This window comes from Nannospalax galili, unplaced genomic scaffold (genome assembly GCF_000622305.1).
Source record: "Nannospalax galili isolate Female #2095 unplaced genomic scaffold, S.galili_v1.0 scaffold627, whole genome shotgun sequence".
Taxonomy (NCBI): Eukaryota; Metazoa; Chordata; class Mammalia; order Rodentia; family Spalacidae; genus Nannospalax; species Nannospalax galili.
The window spans coordinates 832,020-851,302 of record NW_008355786.1 but is presented as its reverse complement, the minus strand read 5'-3'; the positions used below and the strand labels follow the sequence as shown (position 1 = coordinate 851,302).

General features: G+C 45.4%; 1 protein-coding gene across 3 annotated transcripts in view; it reads left to right on the top strand.

Moving 5' to 3' along the window:
* Positions 1-19,283, top strand: part of Arnt2 (aryl hydrocarbon receptor nuclear translocator 2) — a 175,434-nt gene that overhangs the window by 42,052 nt on the left and 114,099 nt on the right. For all 3 annotated transcript variants that reach the window (XM_008853403.2, XM_008853404.3, XM_008853402.2), the window contains exons 2-3: positions 4,363-4,477; positions 11,851-11,898. In XM_008853403.2, the coding sequence (XP_008851625.1) occupies positions 4,363-4,477; positions 11,851-11,898 (163 nt within the window). The remainder of the gene's footprint in view (positions 1-4,362; positions 4,478-11,850; positions 11,899-19,283) is intronic.

The window sequence follows — 19,283 nt, the reverse complement described above, 5'->3', positions numbered from 1 at the left end:
ATAAAATATTTTTTAAAATATTATTTTTATTTTATGTGTATGCATGCATTGCCTGCATGTAGGGAAGTGCACCCGTGTCATGCAATGCCTGTGGAGGACAGAAGAGGCTGTTGGATCCCCTGGAACTAGAGTTACAGACAGTTGTGTGTGCTGGGATTCAAACCCGGGTCTTCTGCAAGAACAGTGTTCTTAACTGCTGAGCCATCTCTTCAGCCCCGCTAATAAAATATTTTTAAAAGCAAAATAAATAAATAAAATAGAGTGGGTTCAGCCATTCACTAGCTCTGTGACCTGGTACCTGCGCCTCCCTGATGAGATCCCCTGTGTACAATAGAGAATGCCTTTGTATCCACTTCACGAGTGGATGGAAGTCAAGCTCATGACAAAAAGGTGACATAGTGCCAAGAAGATGGTACCCAGTATAAGCCTTAGACAAAATTCTCTCTTTGTTACTAAGCCAGTCTGTTCCTTCGTTGGATATGCCTTTGGAAAGGACCCTCCCTCTGCCTCTGTCTTGTGCATTCATCTCTTCAAGTTCTTTGGCTGTAGACACTCTCTACTATGTCTTCCCATGAAACATTCTCTTTGTGAAATATTCTCTTTGTGTTCATTCAGTTAACACATCATTAAACTAACATTAAAATAGCACATGGTAAGGTTAGGGAGATGACGCAGTTGGTAAAGTGCTTTCTATACAAACCTGAGGACCCTGGGATCAGATCCCCAGCACAGAACATACCCCTTCTTGGACCCTCTTATGGGGCCTGGACACTTTAATGTCTCCGTTCATGCTGCTGAGTTGTCTTCCAGGAAGGCTGTCTCATGGACCCCAGTTGCAGGCCATGGCAGCGACTGCCCTGTCATCCAATGGTGTCTGAGTTGTTTCCTTCCTGTACAATGCAGTCGTCAGCATTCCCTTTCTCTCATTTCAGAGGGAAGTTTAGAAACTCTGGAACAAATCAACACTGTTCCACAGGGTGACACTGTCTGTGAAGGTTTGGGAATCTCTGTTATGTTTGATACTCTACCTTTGAGATCCTTGCTTAGATCTGGCCAGGGACCTTTGTGGAGCACCTTCTAGAAGAATCTAGGGATCTTTGCCTGCTTGTACATCAGTCAAATGGTTTCCAGGTTTGGGAAGCAGGTGGTTACTTTTCCAGGGGAGGCACCGGCAGACCATACTGGTGGGTGTGAACAGGGATGACAGAGGAGGGAGACCTGCTTTCTATTTTGTTGGAATTTATTAAAGATGTCTCCTAAAAATCAGCATTGGTACATTTAATCTTTAGCATGAATGTTAGCCTTATGGATTGTATCTTTCGATTGTTTTATTTAGTATCTAGTAAATACTACTTTGGTTACCTGCATGGCATTCCATAAAATGGAATATCCATTTCTTAACTAAACTATGAAAAGTAGACACAGGAACAGATTTCCTTTGATATCACAACAGAAATGATATCTGTTTTAAACCAGTAAGTCATTCCAATTAAATACAAGGACCAAGTTAAACTGTTTACCATCACTATGAACATACTTTTAATTATCGTTTAAATTTTTTTCCAGTCATTATGTTAGGCTCTTTACATAAATTGTTCTTAATTTTTGAAAATGACTTTACAAGGTGAATGTTTTCAGCATTTCATAGATGGTGCTATGACCCAGAATGGCCCAGTCATTCTGATAGCTAACATGTATCTGAGCTGCTATTTAAAACCAAGTCTTTTGACTGTAGAACCACTTGGTCTTTCACATATCCCAATTTCAGGTATTTGTAACTGAAATTTACCCACAGGGAGAGGCCAGAGAGCAGAGATTCTGAGGTGACTGCAAGTTGGAAGTTTATTGGCCAACAGTAGAGGTGCAAACCATCTCACCTCTTTTTACCTTGTGTCTTAATCTGTCTGAGGACAGCAATGTATGGTGTTTACTACTAGAAGCCACATCAAAGTGATGTTATGTAAAAACAGCCTGATTCCTAGGTCACAGAAGGAGCACACTCAGCGAGTTGTCTACATTATAAATAAGCTAAGATAAGGTTAACTTTTATAACCTTGGTTGCAAGGTTAGGTAAAAGTCACTTGTCCAGAGTCTGTCCACACTGTAAAAGTCTTTCCTTCAAAACTACCTTCCCAACTTTGTCAGCCAGGGTTTTGATTTTGGGGAGTTTTACTTTCTGCAAGTTGGATCGCAAAAGTAGTTGACAATTTTTTTTTCTAAAATACACTTCCTGGCCACCATTTTGCCTCACTAGACATTGCCTTTCAGTCGCCACACCCTTCTCCCTCTGAGTTGAAGGTGACTGGTCCAGAGAAGCTGTGGGCCTTTCAAAAGTTTCCAGATGATGGACGAGATCAGTTCCACTCTGCTGTTTCCTTTCCTCACAGGCAGGGTGAGGTGGTTGGCTTTAAAATGCTTTTAAAAACAAATGTATGGAGCACTAACTTAACAGGAAATAAATTTTAAAATTTCCACAATCTGCTGGATTACTTAGACCACCTTCTTTATATAAGAATTCTCAGTGTGATTTTAGTGGACAGTGTTGTCTCTGATAAAGGGTATCAGAGCTCAGTTTTAGCTACTTCCCCTGGGAGCCCTTTATTCTGGAGAATGTGAAGGGCTGGCTACTGTGGAAAACTTATTTTAGAACACAGTGACGTACATGTTCATCCTTGTGTCTTCTAACCATAGCCTTGACCTTCAGCTTTGGGACTCATTAGAAGCCACAAGTTTCAGCCTCCATTTCAGAACAGTGTGTAAATGTCTTATCAGAAGCCGATGACGCTAAGGATTGTTGAGGGTATCGTTGTTCATGCTGCCTAGCACTCACAAACCCAGTAATCTCCCTAGGGAAGGATTTTCCCTGTGTACTTTCTGATGCATGCATTACTTAAAAGACAAAGCAAGACCTGCAGTCCTCAAAACTTTGTGAATAAAACAGAGGGCCTGGTTTAAGATTTTTATTGGTACTGTCAAATTCTTCCTCAAGAGTTTTGAGTTCGGTGGTTCAAACTGACCTTCAAATGTGTTTATTAACACAGGGTCTTTGGACATCCTTGTGGGACAATGGTCACATGACTCCCTAGTTTCCGCAGAGTAAAATAGAGCAGTAACCACAGCAAGGGGGCACTGACAACTTCACTGGCCATTTCTTTTCTACTCAGAGGTCCTGGTGCCTGTTTTTATCCTCAGTTGTCTTTTTGAAATATGTCTTTATAGACTGCTGTGTTCCTTCTGCACCAGAAATGACTGAGCTAAGAAAGTGAACACAGTAGAAACCATCCCCAGGAACAAGAAGCAGAATCAGTGAAGCTGTTCATGAAATGGATTGAGTACGGGCACCGACACACAGAGCATGGGAAGGAGAAACTGTTTGACAGTGTGATTTCTTTGAAATCAAGGACAGTTAACACAGTTTTAGGAGCTTCCAAGAGTGTCTGGCTCATTAGAAATAATATTAACATTGATGCAAAGAAAAAATACTGGTGTGAAATCTTCTTTCTTTAAACGAGTATTTGTTCCTGAAACAGTGGTTATGCATAGCTGGATGCCTCAGCTTGGGCAACACCACCATAAACAGGAGGTTTTCTTTTTCAAAAAATTTACCTAGTTTTATGTTTTATGTGTATGAGTGCTTTGCCTGAATGTATATAAGTGCACCACATGTGTACAATGCCCGTGGAGGCCAGAAGATGACATCAGATCCCCTGGAACTAGAGTTACAGGCAGTTTTTAGCCACTATGTAGGTGCTAGGAACTGAACTCGGGTATTCTGCAAGAGCAGCCAGTGCTCTTAACCATCGAGCCATCTCTTCAACCCCTAGATAGGAAGTTTTCAATGCCTCAGACTTCATTGTCACCACCATGCACAGAGATTAAGCAAGGAACTGACAGTTGGGGCTTCTGAGTCCATACTAAATGTGGAGACCAGCATCACTTTGTGGGTAAAGGCAGATGTCATTAGGTGCTACCACAGAACAAATGACTCTTGGAACCTTGCCCCATTCTAGGTATTTGGTTGGTGTTAGCTGTGGCTGTCCCTCAAGCTCTCTCTGTTGCCATGATCCCTAGATATTCTGCCTGCCTCCAGGTGACCTGGAGACAGGAATTCCTTTGGAAAGTTGCAAAACTATGCTCATTCTTAACCTTTGATCGAACAATTAAGTTGGGAAGCAGTGCCCAGAGGTGAGAGATGGAGCTCAGAGAGCTGAAGCACATGACTGGTGGTGAGCAAAGTGGCCACAGCACTGGGTCCTTGGGCTCCCCTCCTTTGTGGGTGCTTTGGGACTATGTGACAGCTTTCTTGTTTGTTACTGTTTTTTTCTGTCCTTGATGAAACCTTTGGTTTCTGTTGACTTCTAGAAATGGCTTCAGACATACCTGGATCAGTGACCTTACCTGTTGCCCCCATGGCAGCCACTGGACAGGTGAGGATGGCAGGGGCCATGCCTGCCCGAGGAGGAAAGCGACGTTCCGGGTAAGCAGCCCCAGCGTTTCAAGGAACTGGATTAGTGCATGTTGAACAATGCTCTTGACCTGTTGGGAAAGTATTGGGTTTTTTTTTTCCTCCCTCCTGGAGGGTAAAACCTCAGCAGTTTGCATCCTGTTTAGATTTTGCAAGGCTCTTAAATACGCACATGATTTGCTTCTAAGTGTTCTGGGTCCTGGCACCCAGCTGGAGACTTCTATTTGCTTGTCCTTGTAGTGAGAGAATGCTGTGGGATCCTGCTAGACCCTGACTCAGGCTGGCTTTTCTAAGGGAGGAATCTCACCCTTAACCACCTGAGCATTCAAGCCACATTTGATGATTCAGGCCCCAGGAGCTGCAAATGATCTACCCCAGAGCTCTCTAGCCTTTCCTCCGAGTGTTTCCTAGTGATATACAGAAATTCTCCTGGCCAGGATCCAGCACCTCTTGAAGGCTGGGCAGCTGCAGCAGATGTTGCTTAGATAATTAAGAGAACAGACCTAAATTCTGTTGGTTATACTGGTTCTAATAGGCCACGAAAACCATCGCCCTTGAGCAGTTGGAACCAAAACCTGAATCTACCCATGCCGATTGATGTTAGCATCTACACCCAGAACTCCAAGCCAAACCAACCAAAGTCTTGCAGGAAAAATAAAACTGGCATTTTCCAACTCGGTATATTGCTCAACCCTTGTACCACTGATCCATTTCATTTTCACTGAAGTATTTATTAGGCAAGGTGTCTTACGAAGTTGTTCCGTTTCTGATCATACATGCTCCCCGAAGATTGCACCTATCCAGTGAGAAATGAACACACTTCCCACAACCCAAAACCTGCAGGCCAGGCCCATGATGAAATGGTCCAGCATTTTGTGCCTGAGAGTCTCCTGAGATTCTTAAACCACACAGAGGCAGGGAGAGGTGCATACCAGGATCTGGGATGGAGTAGGGCTAAGATGAAAAGGTGCAGTATTGTAATGTCAGCTTATGAAAAGTGCTGTTGTATACTGTGGCCTCTGGAGGAGGGTCTGAGAGTTGCATAGTCACTGCAAAAATCCAAAGGGCTGAGGAACCCAGCTCAGTAGTGAGGCCAGCCTCCCCTTGATCAGGCACTCTCTGAGGCAGCTGTCTTCTATTCGCCACTGCCAGCATATTCTCAGTGGGCACCACAGAACTGCAACAGCTAGTGGTGGTGCCTAGACTGGAATTCCTGTGATAACTTCTGGTAAAGACTGCAGTTTGCCTCTGGAGTGTCTGCCTGCATAGCAGCCTGTCATTAGAACCAGACTTTCTTGCTAACTGGCCTAAACTCTGCAGTCTGGCTGAAAGAATGTGTATACTGTTGAAATACCAACTTGCCAACTTATAAAAAGAATCAAGATTATTTCAGATGTTTATGTCCTAACTCACATTATTCAGAAAGAAATCCCATTGATGTCCACATCTGTTTTTCAGTAGAGACCAAGCCGGGACTCTGTAATGAATGCTCCGTTGGTCCCAAGTCCAAGTGAAGATCTTTGGCCCATCTCAGTGTGGCAAACCCAGGAGTTCTCCCTATCCTCAGATGAGGGTGGGAGGAACTGTGAATTTCTGCTTCTGCAGGGTCTGGCTGGTATGACCCCAGATGGCACTCTGTCTTTATCTACAGAGCCCAGACCCTGGCATGCAGACCCTACTTTCTGCATTGTACCCTGGGTGATTTGATCAAGGATTTAATACCATGTCTGAAAACTTCCTCACAGTTGTCCCTTTTTCTGTAATGTTACACACACACACACACACACACACACACACACACACACACACGCACACACGCACATACAACATACATAGCAGACTGGGTAGAGTGAGACTGAGCTTAGTGTTCAGTTCTGCTCTCTACTGAGGAAACACCATCAAGAAAGTAAGTGGATGGGACTGTAGAGGTAGCTCAGTGATTAAGAGCACTGGCTGCTCTTCCAGGACCTAGGTTGGGTTCCCAGCATCCATAAGGCAGCAGCCAACAGTCATCTGTACCTCCAGTTCCAGGGGATCCAAAGCCCTCTTCTGGCCTCCATGGACATTGCATGCATGTGTTGTACTTACATACATAATTTTTTTAATTTATAAAAAAGAGAGGAAGCAGAGATGAAGGAGGGTGGGCAGTGGCCTCTGACACCCTGCCCAAGGGTGAGACTGAGTCCCTGGAAGGGCAGAACAGTGAACTGGACCTTCCCCAGGGAGCCTGTCCACCTTTCCCTCCTTCTTAGGGTCCGTATGCCTGCCTGTCCCTTCTCCCTGACATATGGCAGGAAGAAGCCTCCATGACTTGGATTCCTTCTGGGTCTGAGCCAGGCAACATCCATTTTTTGCAGAGCTGTTTCCATAGTAATCCTTGCATCTGCATTTTTATATGTTCTGATGAAATTCTTCTGTCAAGGCCCCTGCTGCTGTGACACACCCTGATAATCATCCCTTCCACCATGAGATACTGAGCTGAGAGCAAAGGACACTGGGGAAAGCTGCATACATCAAAAGGCAGATTGTGCAGCTGGAGAGATGGCTCCATAGTTAGCAGCCCTCACTGCCCTTCCAGAGGACTTCCCAGCACTTATGTCAGGTGGCTCGCAACCACCTGTAACTCCAGCTCCAGGGGATCTGACACCATCTTCTGGACTCCATGGGTGCATGCACACACATGTGCACAAACACACACATAGACACATGAATAAAAATAGAACTTTTTAAAAGGCAGATAGCTCCTTCAGGGCCTTACACCATGACTGGCATCGACTGCTGATTCTAACTGCTCCTTCTGTCTAAGATTGTGGGACATGGAGAGACTCAGAGAGAGGGAAGTGGAAGACGATGAGGAAGATTAGCTCGAACTTGACCTCCCCAATGCACCCCTCCCTCAATCCTTGCCAGGTCTTCTGTCTCTGACCTGATGGTCATTCTCACAGAGGGCAGTGTGCCAGATAGGATACTCATGCATCCTGCTCTAGTGCTTCACAGACAAGTAGAACTGACCCCTTGAGGGCTGAGGATGCTCCTGGTCATTTGCCTGGTACAGTGCTGTGGGTCCTTCCTGACTGGGTTCTCTTCTCACTTCATGGCCAGCCTTCACCGTCAGAGTCTCATGAGGCCTCCTGGCAGCTAGGACACAAGGTGAAGGTTCAGAAGTTTCAGATTCTTTCCAAAGTGGCTCCACATGTGTGGGAGAAATGAGCTGAGGCGAGTCACCTGACATACATTCTTGTTCTGACCTCTCTAAGTTCAGTGAGGGGGACAGGCTCCAGCAGGGCAAACTCAGTCCTTCTAACTCTAGCGGGGAAAGCAGCAGTGATAAGTGAAGGGAAAAGCTGTGCTCACTTCAAAGCTAGCCACTGGGGATGCAGGGTGGAGGCTGCAGGCAGGGGCGGGCAGGGATGTATCAGCCCCCTTTGCAGCTCAGAGCTGGGCTTCTGTAACACAGTCATTGAGGGAAAACCCCAGTACTCAGAAGGCTGAGGCAGGAAGTTTCAAAGTTCAAGGCCAGCCTTGGCTACATAGTAAGCTGGCACACACCTTTAATCCCAGCACTTGGGAGGCAGAGGCAGGCAGATCTCTGTGAATTGGAGGCCAGCCTGGTCTCCATGGTGAATCCAGGCCAGCTGGGGCTACAGGGAGACCCTGTCTCAAAAAGACCAAAAAAAGAAAAAGAAAAAGAAAAAGACATACTTTTGTAAGTAGATGTTTCTCTGGTGAAACATGAAGTTCTGCTCTAGCAACAGTCATCAAGTCTGAGCTCTGAAGGGAGAGCATTTTCTGACACTGACACTTTGCTCTGTTCAGGGACCTGTCAGCTAGCCCAGGATTGCTCCTGTGCAGCCAGTTGGAACACTCCCACTGGCTTGTCCTCTTCTCTTTGCTGATTAGAGCAGAAGCGAATGCTGTGTGCTGACTCCTATCTGATACTGCGCCATTCTTCTTAAAACCTTCAGGGAGATTTTCTTAACTCACTCTTCACTAAGGGCATGCTCAGAAATGCCCATCCCTTTTTTATCCAGGCTCATTGACAGGAAAGTGGGGTCAAGTGGGCTTTCAACTCACCGTTTGAAGACTCTTGTATCACCCACTCACCATGCTGAGTTTGTTTAAGTAAATACAATATGGCTTAAAAGTATTTTGATTTCTCTTTTATTGTCCAGATGTCTCGGTATAATAGAGAAACATAAAAGACATAAAATAAAGGATGATTTACTTATACTTTTATAGCAGAAGAAATAAGCACAGCTTATTGTAGTTGTATCTAAAGCAGACAGTTGAACATGGTGGCAGAGGCTCAAAGGCACCATCTGGGCAAGTGTTGCTTTGAGGTCTTTTGTGTCACTGGGGGCACCAGTGTGTGTGTGTGTGTGTGTGTGTGTGGTGTGTTGTTGAGGAGCCAGTGAGACTGTTTGGGACAGGGTGATTGATATAAGAACTTGAACAATCATGTGGGGTCCTGATTTATCTCCTAGCCTGGTCCCACTTGAACCTGCTTGCTGCATGTATGTGATTTCATACACACTCACAGATGGGAGGCACAGTTTCACTCCATGCTGCGTGTGTGTGATTGCATGCACGCTCAGGTGGAAGGTACAGTTTCTTGGTCTTTCATTTTTCATAGACAAATCCTGGCTCCAAGTTCCCAGTAGATTTCAGTAAACTCCAGGTCCAGAGGCCATCCTTTTCTTATACCTTCTGTTTGCCTGGGCCCCAACTAACCTGGCTAAACTGGAACCCTTTACTACACAGATCAGTTGCCCATGTATCTGTTCTATGGGGGATCCTGTAAAGAAAAACTATCTATTAAAATGAGGATAACCAGCCTTTGTTTAAGATTAAATTTCAGCACTGAAGTCCTAGATCCCAAGAATTCCCATCTTTAGTTACACTAAATATTCTAAAGACCCACAGGCTCTGGAGTTAGAGCCTGACTAGTCAGTTGATCCAATCCTATCAAAGGCCATCAAGATGGCTCAAAGGGCAAAGGCACTGGCTACCAAGCCTGACTACCTAAATTAGATACTCAGGACTCAGTGGTGGATAGCCAAGGAGAAAGCCAACTTCCTCCGGTTGTTCTCTACCTCCACATGCAAGCACGCACACCCCGTGAATAAATATGTATAATAGAAAGGTTTTCAAAAAGAATGCTTGATATCAGCATTAGCTGAATGGTATTTTAAAGATAACTGAGCATCTCACACCCATTTGAGGTTTCGATAAATACTTACATAAGTCCTTTGGAATTTGAAAACTGAAACACTGAAATTCTGTGGGCAGAAAAATCTGCTCTTTCCCTTTAAAAGCACTAGGTGGCAGTGTGGCTCTGTGGCTTTGCAGACTACCCACCTCACTTAAATTTTTGGTGGTTCTTTCCCACATATAATTTCCAGAAATGTGAGATGATAGCTTAGTAGTTATGAGGAATATTGTTGAATTTGCCTCAGTTAGAATTCTTGCTTTCAGCTCCACTTGTCTCATAGACAACTCTACAGCCAATGCCTATCACTTAATTTCCCTAATAATGCTGGGGGAGGGGGCAACTCTCCACTGGTGGTATGTCTTTTACCTATTCTTTTACCTATTCTCTCTGTTCCTCTATCTTCTTGCCCACCTTCCCGTCTCTTTGCACAGAGGCATTTCTGTTTTCACAACCACCATCTTTCCTATCTCTTATTCTTAATATGAGGACAGCTGGCTTCTAAGGACCGTGGATCCAAGTAGGTGGGGGATCCCATCAGACGATTCCGAGCAAAATCATGTCAGATGAGAGCTCTGGCTGCACCATACTCAAAACAGGACAAAAACATGTGAAAACTGCCCTCCCTCCCTCCCTTCCTTCCTAGGTCCCCAAACTTACTGCAAAGCCTGGAAGTTACCATGTACCTCATTGGGGACCCTCTCAAGGATCGTGTACAAGGATGGCTCTTTTTCTGTGACTTGGATGCTTTGTTGTGGCCTGAGTGGCCTATGTGTTTCCTAGATCAACTTTTAGCTAGGCCATGAGAACCTAGGGACTGAGAGTTACCCTTCCTGTGAGGGATCGACAGCTCTGGAATCTTTAACTGTGGTCTTGTTGTGCACACACTCCATTCTTTGTTTTCTTAAATTTGCTTGTTTTAGTTTTTAAATTTAAAATTGTTTCTGTTGTTTGTTTTTGTTGTTGTTTGTTTTGTTTTTTGTGACAGGGTCTCCCTATAGCCCCAGCTGGCCTGGAACTTGCTATGTAGACCAGGCTGACCACAATCTCACAGAGATTCACCTACCTTTGCCTCTCATGTGCTGGGACTAAGGGTGTGTGCCACCACGCCTGGCTGTTTGTTTTTTGAGACTGGGTCTCACTGCGTAGCCCAGCACGCTCCACTCTCATAATGAGCTCTTCAAACACGGAGTTCCTAAGACCTAGCTCCCAGGCAGCTGGGCTTCCTCTGCTTGGATCATGGGAACAGTGCTCTAGCCAATCCTTTAGGCCCACTAAGAATAAACAGGACAGTGAAGTGTCTGCAGAAACCCCACACAGGAGCCCCACTCATCCTGGATGTCTCATTTGCTTTCTCAGATACTCTGGGTACGCTCAGTGCCAGTTAAGCCTCCTCTGTCCTAACATCTTCCTGGCTAGAGTTCACTGACATTGGAGAACTTGGATTTTTAAGAAGGAGCTTTTGGGATTTTAGTCAAACAAGAATCCATCGAATCATTGTTTAGTGTTTATATGGAGAGGCCCAGTGAAGGAGGGACCAGAAGAATGATTTGGTGAACTTCAACAAGCAGACAGCCAACTTGAATGATTTCAATTGCAAATAATCATTCCCTCCTACAGCCACTTGTTTGGTCCTGGGTATTACAGAACCATGGCCTCAAATGACCTTTGTGCCGAGGTTCATTGAGACCCACCAAGTCCCAAGCAGTATACCCAGGCATGTTCATGTTTCCTTGGTATCTTTACATCACCCTTCAAACTTCTTGTATTAACTCCTCCTGAGCAACATACTGTAAAATAAAAAGGAGGAAAAAAAGAAGAGTTAATGTGGAATACATGATGTGAAGGAGACCACTGACCCCAAAGATGGTGGGAAATAGAAATATAGATGTTTCCAACACGGCCTGAGCAATCTGTTAGTAACCTATGAAGCATTCTAGGGGGACAAGTTGGCACCTGAGCATCCTGACCATAGAATTAACAGTGCATACTGGAGACCTTTTGTTTGTATTTCTTTTTGTCTTGAAACTGTAGATACTGCTTAGCACTGCCAAAGGTTAGAGGAATTGGCTAGCGATCTGATCGCTGAAGATCCCTTTGTTTCCACAGCTCATGTTCCCATTTGCAGTGTTCTGAAACTTATAACCAGTGCTCACTTGTGACCTTGACTTTTCAGAATGGACTTCGATGATGAAGATGGTGAAGGTCCAAGTAAATTTTCAAGGTGAGTTTATTTTACCTTTCTTAAACCAGTAGCCAGCAGTCACCTGACTGGCATGTGGAGGGACTTAGTGTTGCTTGTCGTTGAACAAGCCATTGCTGGTGCTTTGACCCTCTTCTTTATGCCTTGTTTTGTGCCAGTATTTGGCCTAGTGGCAGGTAGCTATTAGCCATCCTGATTATCCCAAGCCTGGCACGGTGGCACATGCCTGAAAATTTCAGCGCCTGAGAGCTTGAGGCAAGAGGATGACAAGTTCAAGGTCAACCTGACATACATGGCAAGACCCTGTCTCAAAAAAAAAAATCTAGAAAATAAAGAAGTTGAGCAACTAGTTCTTAATCCTGTTTGCCTTTTAAGTTAAACAATGACTACCAATTTTAGTGGATTCTTTTTTAAGAGAGAAACTTAGAATTTGTTTATAAAAAAATTATCAGTATGAATCCTCTTTTTCTACTAAAAAATAAGGAAAAATACAAGAAATGTGGTAGCCTATACTGGATACAGAGCATAAAACTTGGTTTCAAGGCCCTCAAACTGTGCTATTGACTATGTGAACATCTTTAGCTGGCTCTGTGGGGCTGGCCTTGGTGTAGTGTACGTTGAAGAAAGGATTTTGGGTCCCCAATGCTGATAGTATTCTAAATGTAGCATGCAAACAAAATAAGGCAAACCAGCTCCATGGCTTCTGAGTCCCTTGGTTTCTTCTGTTTCAGGGTTTCTTCTGTTTAAGGTATTATGGGAAACTTAGCAATGCTGAGGGGAAGGTGCAGGTTATTCCAGTCCTTTCTCGTCATGCTTCCTGTCTGTACCATCTTCTTATGGAAAGGTCTTCCTTGATGGGCCCCTGTCACCCAGACCTCCTAGCCTTCCTGATTCTTGGTTGTTGACGAACTTGGAAACTTGTGACATGTGATAGCTGCCTTTATCCATGCTTCATGTTTGGACAGGCAGCCATGTTTGTTTGGAGCAGTTTTGAAAAGAGTGATGTCCACACTCCCACTGGACTGGCTGTCTGCTTTTTCCCTTGCAGTTGCGTTGGGTTCTTTTTATCCACACCAAAATGGTTGTAGCTGTGAATTGAGCACTTTTCTTTACAAATGCAGGATGGATACATGCCTTGTTACTTTCCAGGGATTGCCAGGATCTCCAAGCCTATAGTAAATGTTTGACCATCTCATAAACTTTCCTCCCTAGGAACAGGTTCATCTGTTTCCACACTTCAGCTTTGACTGAAGGAGTAGAGAGAAGATGAGAAATTTTTATCACTAATGACCTTGGGGTTTCTAATCAAAACAAGATACAAGCTTCAACAGCAAAGCATAGATCATTTCTTCTTATGCACATGGGACCCTATCTTGGATGTCCTGTTTCTTAGGATGTTCCTTGGAAGTGAGGAGTGTTTTGTTCCTGCAAAGGAGCTAGCCTCAGAAATAGGGCTTCTTTGCTTCCCACTAGAGCTTGCTCTTGCTGCACACAGCCTCCCTTTATAAAGAAGCAGTAACACTGAGTCCTCTACATCAGAATTCCCCTTGAGATAACATTCCATAGCATTGTTATCCTCAGGAAATGGTGATGCTGATGCTGGGGTTTCAGGACAGAGAGGAAAAGACCTGGAATGGCATTTGCTCGTCATTGTAGATGGGCTACAGCAGGGTTATACAAAGCCGTCAGCCCCAGTATGAGGAAGTGGAGACCCTATGCCGTATAACTCTCCAAGCCGGAATTCCCCTTGAGATAACATTCCATAGCATTGTTATCCTCAGGAAATGGTGATGCTGATGCTGGGGTTTCAGGACAGAGAGGAAAAGACCTGGAATGGCATTTGCTCGTCATTGTAGATGGGCTACAGCAGGGTTATACAAAGCTGTCAGCCCCAGTATGAGGAAGCGGAGACCCTATGCTGTATAACTCTCCAAGCCTGTCAGTGAGTCCCATGTTATAGTCAGGTTCAAACTCTGGCTTCTGTCAACCACATCTTTTCCTTTGTGCCTTAAAAATAAGAGAGATAGACTGTGCTTCCAACATGTGCTGTTACTTACAGGCTGAGCTCATGAAACCCAGGAGGCCACTGCCTCTGTTACAGTAGGGTGTTTGAAGAACTCATGGCTGATGTGGGCACATCTGAGCTGCTCAGAGCTGGGGAGATGACTGAGTCCATGCTCCATCTTCTACCCGGCCACCCGGAGGAAGGTGATAGCCAGCTTCAGATGTCTCCTTGACATGTCTTATTCCTCTGCTTGTAATAAATCTATAGAAGCCCATCAGGCAAGGCTTTGGAAGCCATGGAGGCTGAGGTGCAATCCAGTCCCCACCATAACTGATTGATTCAGAATCCAGGCAGATGCAGTGCCATGATCTCTATTCTCTGATGTAAGATGATGAGCATACCCAGCTTTTCTTAAGGATGGTCCTGAATCCATATGTTCTGCTTATCATCAGACCTTGTGTCTCAATTTTGGATTGGGGAAATGTGGCCCTATTCATCGGAATTTACTCATGGTTCCTGCCTTATGGCAGCTGACGGGGCAGGGTGGGAGGAAGTAGGTATCACAGCAGGGTGATAGACAGGAAGCTGTGCAGCACTGCCTGATTTCCACATGAGCATGCACATGCACACACTCACTCCAGTATTCCCCTTCCAAGGCCAGCAGTGATCTCAGCCTGCCTCACCACATCCTAGACCCTGACCTGTCTTCCACTAGTAGCTTGTTCTGCTTTTAGCTGTGGCATGAAGAACACATATTCAGTGTTTCTCTGTTTGGGGAAGTGATCAGTGGGGTAGAATCCAGCTTGTAGTAGATTGAGGACTAATTGGCAGATGAGGAAGTGAACCGGGGACACTTTGAGCCATTTGAATGTAGGTAAAAACAAAAGGGCGCCCAGGGAGGGAGTGCTTTTTATGAATGGGAAACCATTGGTGCACCTTCTTGGGGAGATGTGTGAGGACAGCCAGAGGTTTGGAAGATTGGGACCCCTGCAGCCAGATAATCTGGGAAAAGCAGGGGTAGCTCTAGGTTCCTCCAGAGGACCATTTGCTCTCTCAGACATAGAAAGAGATACAGACAAGCTAAGTATGAAGATGATGCCTGAGTGAGAAGTTGAGGGTATTGTATATCCTTAGTTGAGTAGGAAGTTAGGACATGCTAATAGATGGTCAAACAATTGATAGTGTGTTTGAGAGAAATTTGAGATGCTGCCCTTTAAATGTGAAGGAACCTACCCAAAGGAAAATAGGTAAAAGCTTTAGATCCCCCCTGAAATCATGGACTATGGCTATGGGGTGCCTCACATTACTGTGTGGTTTTCCTGCTCTTCTGGATCAAGGGCTGCAGACGTTTCACCATCTTGGGATTGGGCAATGCAACAGAGATGAAGAGATGAGGTTGTGGTAGTTGAGGTATCCTGGAGAGAACACTGAAGGGGTCAAGCTAGAAGTCCAGCTGCAGAGACAATCAAGGGAAGTGGAGACGAAGAGATGATGCAAGAGACTAGAGGGGGCCAGAGACTGTGGTTACAGTTACAGAATAGCTTTTGTTTGGTGGGAGTCTGAGAGGGCTGGAGAAGTGGCAATCTGTGGTACAGTAGTGAGAATTGACAAGCATGGGTGAGGGCTGGTGGACAAGGAGAAAGTCCTGAGGAAACAGAAAGTGCATTCTGTCTCATGCTGAGGCTGCTGGGAGCTGGGTATCTGTGTGGGTGCCCTGGGGACAATGGCAAAGAACCTTTAAGATGGTAGACATGGGACATGAGCTTCAGAAGAGGAGCCCTCTTTGCTTGAGGAGTTGAGGAATGGAGATATAGAGTTGACTTCCTTTCCCAGCTTGGCCCAAAGAAGCAGCCTCCATAGCCTGGCACTAGACTTGGCTTTCAAGCTCTCTTAGAATTCCACTGTCAAGTCACAGGCCCTAACAACAGACAGAGATGAACTCTGTCTCCAGAAAATCAGATTATATACCAGAGAAGAAAGACAAATCTCCCTGGAGGATACCAGGTCATGGTGCCACCCCTCCCAGAGGATCAGCATGGCCCTGTCTACCCAGGAGGTAGACACCCATCCTGTGAGCACAGCCAGCCTACAAGCTTGTACTCATGGCAAGTCCCAGGCCTTGTCACAATACTAGACAACCCAGGGAGGCTTCCTACTTCAATAATCTGGGATGTTTCTGTTGCTGCAGCTGGGGTCAGCTGTCACCAGTTGGCAATGCCATTTTGAGTATTGCTTCAGAGTGTGAACAGCTGACATCCCCAAGCCATCATCAGAGTGATATGCCATACTCTTCATGTGCCTTATACCTGGTTGTAGTTCATCAAAGTGAAAAGAATGGAAATGTAACTATTGCAAATCTCTCTTGAATGGTAGATTTATAATTTAGGAACAACCAGGCTTTCATGCTGAAGTTTTAATTCTTGTCCCCGCATGTTTCCCACCTGATTATATCTTCACACCCATTCTGTCATGTTTCTCAGAAGACCTAAGAGAACTGTGGAAGCAGTTTCATGTCCATTACTGAGACAGGATGGATGTTTGTTCTCTGAAAACCTGCCTTAGTTCTTTCTCTTGGGTCGGGGTAGTATTTGAGCTTGTGAGGATCTTTTCCCTGGCTTTTCAAGTTGTAGTGCTGATTGAGTTTTGATCTTTCCATCTGAACTTACCACCTTGTTTAGTTAACACATATGATCATCAAAACGGTGTTGATAAGGTAAAATATGCAATGCAGGCATATCCTGCTGAGATCCTTCGTACCAGAAAGAGAAGAGGGATGTGGGTTCCTAGAAGTTTGGGTTTGCTTATCTTCGAGAGAGTTCCTGCTTTTGCTTCTACTTGTGCAAGATACTTCTGGGGATAGGAACGCGGCCAGGTAAAAAGCAAGCAGCAAGCAGCAAAGCTTACCATTTTTGTTTGACTGCATCCTATTAATCACCTTCCAAGGAAGTGCTGGATAGACCTTGGGATCTTTCTTTAAAGCAGATTTGGCAGAGTTTTTTTGGTTCTTGCAAGGTGAACATCCAACAGAGGCTCTTATATATGTCATAAACCTTCTCCCTGCCTCTGTGGATATGCTTAGTTCTCAGGGCACAAAAATGTTGCAGATAAATTAGGTGGAGCCTAGGAGCCACTGAGTCACAGTGTAGCCCAGGTCAGTTCAGCTGGTGAGGGTTGGGCTTCTGGTTAGAACATGCTAGCATGAAATGTCTGTTTAAAGAAGGCAGTTCAGGCTGGGGATATGGCTCAGTAGATAAAGTGCTTGCAATGCAAATGTGAGGACCAGAGTTCGGATCCCCAGAACCCATATAAACACCAGCCAGGCATGGCTGTGGCCTGCAACCCCAGCTCTTGGGAGGCGGAGACTGGAGATCCTCAGGGCAAGCTGGCTAGCTAGACCAGCTAGAACCTGCAAGCTCCAGATTCAGCAAAAGCCGGTGCCTCAACAAATAGACAGTGATTGTAGAAGAACCCAATGTCAGTCTGTAACATCTACACACACCCACTTATGTCAGCCACCACACACAAACACTCATACACACATGCATGCACACCACACACATAACTAAAAATAAAGAACATTATCAACATTATCTGAGATGGATCTGTCATTTCTTCTATCCTCTTTTAATCTGCCCAGAGAATAACATTGAGACAACATGGCCCAGAAAACACTAGAGGCTTTGCAGACATGAGAAGAAATAATTTCTAAATGCCTAAGTCATCCTAAACTGTGTCTCTTTGGGAGCTCCAGGTGTTTGCCCCATCCCCTCAGCCTCTCAGGGTGCTCTGGCTCTTCACCCAGGACCAGCCAGTGCTCTGTGGGGAAGAGAACATGTGAGAGCTGCGGCACGCACATTGTGGAGGTATATCCTACTGAGGGCTGGGTTTATCAGAGGTATGGGGCCTGAGCCCCTCTTTGCAGGAGGGTTTCCTCAGACTCCTACCCTCCCTGTGTTCTAGGTGACAGGAGGCACAAGATGTCATTCCCTCACCCCCATGAGGGCTTCAAAAGGAAATCATACACACATCAGTGCATGCCGCTTACTTATCAGATCTTGCTGGGCAACTGGCAACTCTCCGTTCTTCTGATTCCTTGCTAGTAGCTCAGGCTTATTTCATAAAACATAGAATGATAGGTTCACTTCCTGTGCTAGTCAGTGACTGCAATGTCAGCCTTTAAATCACTTGTGCTAATTGTCTTCTTCCTACAGCTTAGCTTTCAAATTGAGTTTATCTAGCACTGTGGTAATGTTGCTTCAGATCCATCGAAGAACCACCAAAGTCCCCTCCCAATGTTTAGAAAGCAAATTGGTCCGTGGTGATGTGGAACTGTTAGAAGTAAGTGTGCCTTAAGTCCTGCTTTAGAGCCACAGGAGCTAGCTGAAAGGTTTGAAGTTGACTCTATAGGTTTGGGGGTTACCACTGAAGGAGTTGAAAGGGAGGACCAGATTTGCTTTTGAGAACCATCAGTCTAGCCACAATATAATGTCTGAACTGGAGAGAGCTGAGGCTGGAGAGGGGGATGAGACCACATGGGGTAAGGGTGACAGCCACAGTAGGCAGAGGACACAGAGAAGGGAGAAGAGTCAAGAGATTTTTGCAAGAGTTTTGGCAGAGACAGAAGTTTGTGGTGAAGGAGCTGTTCAGCATGTGCTGGACTGAAGATAAGTTGGAGTAGACATTGTGTTCTTATGATTCAGAGAGGCACAAGTGATTGAATGTGTATTGGGAGTGATATCTTGAAGGTCAGGTTGGGGACTGGAATGCAAACTCCAGGTGGAGTAGATGGGTTGTCCTTGGGAGTTGCTCTGTGCAGAGAGGAAAGCCTGACACCCAAGGTCATGGCGGGAGCAGGCGGGCAGCTTGTAAAGGGAACTCTGGGTCCTGTCTGAATCATGTTCTGCCTGTAAGTGCCTGAACTCGCTGCCTGACTTCTCCCTACTTCAGAAGCTCATGCACTCGCAGAGCTCCATCTTCTCTGGGCAGTCCCCAGAAGTGTGAGCTGGCAAGATGGGAGATGGCACCTCTGCGAACTCATCCTGCCTCGGGCCTTCTGACCAAGTGTCCAGAGAAGGGATGTGGTCTGTACCACGTATCAACCTCCTCTGAAGTTGTGGAAGAAGAAAGAAGCTCTGGTGTCTCCAGGGAAGGATTCCTGTCTGTGTTAGAGAGCTCCGACTCTTCTAACCAAATTCCTGCTTTCATTGCTTTTCCTGTCTTGTGGTTGGCCCACCCCAGCCTCTTCTCTGGTTGACCCTTTCGCTCCCCACTTAGCAAACTCCGCACAGTTCCTCCTGGAGGATGCAGTTTCCCGACATTGGAAGGTCTTTCCTCTAAACTACCAAAAAGCATTGGTGGTTGGCTGGTCAGTTTCCATTTTTCCAGATAGTGGCCTGTAAGG